The following is a 2489-nucleotide window of genomic DNA, read 5'->3' as shown; positions in this document are numbered from 1 at the left end:
CTCCCAGCTTAAAAAAAAGAGATAACTGGGCTGAATATATATATATATATATATATATATATATATATATATATATATATACACACACATATACATATACATACACACACACACATACACACACACACACACACAGGGCTGTGATATTCTGTTCTGGGGGTGCATTTACCTGGCTAAACACGCAGCTCTGGATCAGTCATTGTCATGATTTGTTTTCATCAAAAAGATACAAACACAAAAATTTAAAAAAAAATAAATGTCATTTTGATCACTTTTAAAGGAATGATCATCTGAAAGAACTGAATCCATAACTGATCTGCACCAAAGCTGCCGATACATCTGGGGTTCTGAACTTGTGACAATGCAATAAATTCAATGGTGGTTCCACAGTTCTGGGTAAATATGGCTGCAAAGTTTATGATCCAATGTGTGCAGGAACCAAAAAGTTTTTATTTCTGCATCAGTTTCCTAACCAATATCGTGGAGTGTTCATCACAAAGTTAATGTGCAGGGTCCAGCTGTGAAAACACGCTTCTACAGAAGCCATCACCATTATCACCACCCCATACTGCTCCTCTGAATAAGCCCGATCACATGAAAAGAGGGGCTAAGCGCCACACAATACCAGGACAAGCAGCAAGGAAAAACAGGAATGAACATAATCAAGATGAATACTAATAAAACAAAGACACACAAAGCAACAGATAAAATATAGACAGTCACATAACTGTGCTACAAGGATGAATTACATGTATGAAAGCTGCAGTGTATGAAGTAGGAGAAATGTGCTGCTGAACTATGCCAGGGCAATTTTATTTTCCCAGACTGGGGGGAATAAAAAGACAAAAACCATACAAAGCCACACTATGGACTAATACAATGGATGGTCCTACCCTGATCAGGGAGAGGAAACAGAGCAAAGCTTGGGGAAAGGGAGGTGTAAATAATATATAAATATACATACACACACTATATAGACACACACACTCATACATAGATCTCTGAGATCAAACAGTGGGAAAATTGATCATAGTAGGTTTGTAGGTTTTTGTAATTGATGGCTATCTGAGGGATGTTGTGCATGTAATGTGCCTGATGTTCCAGCTCATTTTGTATAATTATTTACACAATGATTAAGATACAAAAAAATCTATTTGAACTTTATATTTTTATTGATTGGACTCCTTGAAGTCCATTGAAGTGTAGGGTTATTATAAGGCAGTAAGGAATTTGAAATCAGATTTTATGTACCCAGACTCACCAAAGTCACAGATAATAGTAAATGATCATGGAGTGGTCACCATAAGAGGAAGCTGGGAAGACTTCCAGGGGGCAGAAATCAGGCTGTAAATGATGGGATTAGAGTTATGTGCCCACATGTCGGTGTATAACAGACGTGAGCCTCACATGCTATATAGGGGGTATATGTAAATATCATCAGATCGGGGTAATAAATATGGATGGGGTGACCCCAGTGTGCCCACACATTTCTGTGCATAGGGAGTCATGTGTCAGATTGGGGTAATAAATGAGGAGTAATGCCCACATGTCTGTACACAGGGGGTATTACACCAGAGGCCTCCAGGGATGGGTCTGATGAGAGTGTATAGAAGGCAATAGGACCATGGATGATTCGCACATCGCGCGATTAGATGGCCGAATATTCGCCCAATGTAGCCAGTACACGAGGCTATGCAGAGACACCAGGCCGGTGGCTGTACACAAAGACAAATGAATACGTACCAGGGGTGAGCCGGCGGTCTCCACCCAACTGAGGAGATTGCTGGCCCAGCGGACTATCAGGCCTCAGCCCGCACCTCTGAGGGGACGGTGTGGCGGGGGTGCCCGGGAGAGGGGTGCACCGACGGCGCTTCGGAGACTGAGGGCTCATCAGGGCCTCAAATTCCATAGAGCGCTTCAATGTCGCGCCGCAAGCCATGGTCAGCCTTTTCGCTCCAACTCAGATCGCACAGAAAAGCACCGGGGCGATGTACAGATCACCGATCAGTATTCTCCGGTTCTCCCTTCCGATAACTTCAGAACACAGCAATGGCGACTCCTCCCCGGCAACCGGCCAACTGCCGCGATTGTGACGTCACACGACAGACCAAACCACTTCACCAGTGACGGGGGAGGCTGAATTCTCGGGTCTTCCAGCCGCTAAATAGCAATAAGAATGTAGATTATAGAATACGTTTACACTGTAGAAGAATTGGTATCAAATAGGAGGGGGAAAGAAAAGGGCAGTATTTTATGTATTAGCGTGTCTGCGGGAAGGAATGGCATGTTCCAATACAAATGGTAATTCTCCAATGGCAGAGGTCAGAGGGGGCTTCTCAGGGGAGAGGAGTGCAGGACTCCATAAGGGAATAAGGAGTGTCTGGGAGAAGGATGAGGGAAAGGAGGGGGGCAGGGACAGGAAGTGGGGAGACGAGGTAATGCCTGTGAATAACAAATAGAAGAAGGGGGCGAATGTGACCGACAAAAAG

The 2489-nt window shown here is 44.0% G+C and overlaps 1 protein-coding gene across 1 annotated transcript in view; it reads right to left on the bottom strand.

The window, feature by feature from the left end:
• AKIRIN1 (akirin 1) overlaps nucleotides 1-2094 on the bottom strand; it is a 10483-nt gene extending 8389 nt beyond the window's left edge. Inside the window, exon 1 of the mRNA XM_072419403.1 lies at nucleotides 1744-2094. Within this exon, the coding sequence (XP_072275504.1) occupies nucleotides 1744-1939 (196 nt within the window). The 5' untranslated portion in view covers nucleotides 1940-2094. The remainder of the gene's footprint in view (nucleotides 1-1743) is intronic.
• Between the last annotated feature and the right edge of the window lie 395 nt (nucleotides 2095-2489).

Source organism: Pyxicephalus adspersus, chromosome 1 (genome assembly GCF_032062135.1).
Source record: "Pyxicephalus adspersus chromosome 1, UCB_Pads_2.0, whole genome shotgun sequence".
NCBI lineage: Eukaryota > Metazoa > Chordata > Amphibia > Anura > Pyxicephalidae > Pyxicephalus > Pyxicephalus adspersus.
Note: the sequence above shows the minus strand (reverse complement) of the source record. Positions and strands in the feature narration are given on the sequence as shown.